The 1,402-nt window shown below is 45.4% G+C and overlaps 2 protein-coding genes across 2 annotated transcripts in view; both read left to right on the forward strand.

Annotated features, from left to right (window-relative positions):
* The window catches only part of SNIP1 (Smad nuclear interacting protein 1), a 1,720-nt gene extending 1,626 nt beyond the window's left edge, over positions 1–94 (forward strand). The window contains exon 5 of the mRNA XM_009996699.1: positions 6–94. Coding sequence (XP_009995001.1) covers positions 6–94 — 89 coding nt within the window. The remainder of the gene's footprint in view (positions 1–5) is intronic.
* Positions 95–1,371: 1,277 nt separating this feature from the next.
* Positions 1,372–1,402, forward strand: part of MEAF6 (MYST/Esa1-associated factor 6) — a 5,838-nt gene continuing 5,807 nt past the window's right edge. Inside the window, exon 1 of the mRNA XM_009996700.1 lies at positions 1,372–1,386. Coding sequence (XP_009995002.1) covers positions 1,372–1,386 — 15 coding nt within the window. The remainder of the gene's footprint in view (positions 1,387–1,402) is intronic.

The following is a 1,402-nucleotide window of genomic DNA, read 5'->3' on the forward strand; positions in this document are numbered from 1 at the left end:
GTATGTCCTGCTCCACGAGTCCTCGGATAAATCCGAGGCCAACGCCAAGGACGATGATGAGGAGGATGAGAAGGAGGAAGAGTCTGACAGTTAACAGATGAGGAGGAGACTGGGGAGGGGGGGGAGAAGAGAAATTATCTGCAGTTAAACATGAGTTGGGATGTAAACAAGGGAGGGTCACAGCACTGATGCCTCTTGCTGCCTTAAAGTCCTTTTTCTGTTGCTGATCTGTTCTCATCGTTTGTTTTGGGGGACTTCATGGATTCACCTTTGGTAGTTTTGTGTATCAGGAAATACAGATCTTTGCTTTTTTGCTTTTTTTCCCCCTGAAAAGCAAAGGAGCAGCTGGATGTGAAAGCTCTGATGCTACAAGTATTCAAGAAATGCTGGAAAACTGCCCTAGGAACTGATGTAAACCACAGCTGGCACATTTAAATTTATCTTTACCTTTTCAAAATGCTACTTAACTGATGTCCTAGTCAGAAAGTAACCTGATGTGTTTTGTTACACATCTGGCTTGGAAGGGCTTTCCCACTTTGGCTGTTTGGAGTTGTGGGCAGGAGGGTTTACCAGGCTGCCCAACAGGCAGCAGAGTTGCCAGGGCCTGGTGTTCCTTGGGGGTTGCCTTGGGCTGCCTTCCAGGGACGAGCATTCTGGGGTGCTCCACCTGAAAATTAAAGGTAATTTGAAATGGAAGTTAAGTAGTTGCTGGGTTTAGGTGACAGTTCTGTGATGTCTCTGCCCAGCCCGTGTTGGAGCTGAAACCCTCACTTGGTGTTGAGCCCCCGGGTGTGACGCTGGGCCCGTTGCTTCTGCTCCCAGCCCTGCCCTCTCAATAATTTTTCCTTGGTTTTGTTTGCATTACACATAAATTCCTTTCATGTGGTGAAATGGTTTGGCCAGAGTTTGCACTATTTACGTTTCCTTCTCATTAGAAGTTGAAGTCCTTTGTTTAAAATGGGTGTCTCCCCTGTGAAACAAACAGTGCTATAGGAAGAGAAGAAACATTTCCACTCACTGGAAGTACTTGCATCTTGTGTGTTTTGAATGTCTTCTCTCTGTGGTTTGCTTTATGGTGTCAGAAATGTGTATTTCCCCCCTGTTCACTGGTTTGGGGTGTTTGTTCTGTGGCCACAGTGTCCGGGCCTGCTGGTGCCACCCACGAGGTCACAACACGTGGATGTGTAAATATGGGCATTGCTGGAGGTTTTCAAACAGGCAGAATGAGTTTTGGCTGGGAGGATCTCCTTTATATATACTCCAGGGGTTTTTAAATAAAGAATTTGTAAATTTAGCCCTAATTCCTTTTGGTTACATTTTTCTAGTTTCTGTTTTTTTGTTGTTGTTTTTTTTTCCGTTACGGGACTTGAAATGGCCGAGCTCCGGGTACGTAAAAAAACAC

The sequence above is a fragment of the Chaetura pelagica genome, unplaced genomic scaffold (genome assembly GCF_000747805.2).
Source record: "Chaetura pelagica isolate M959 unplaced genomic scaffold, ChaPel_1.0 scaffold1064, whole genome shotgun sequence".
In the NCBI taxonomy this organism is placed as follows: Eukaryota; Metazoa; Chordata; class Aves; order Apodiformes; family Apodidae; genus Chaetura; species Chaetura pelagica.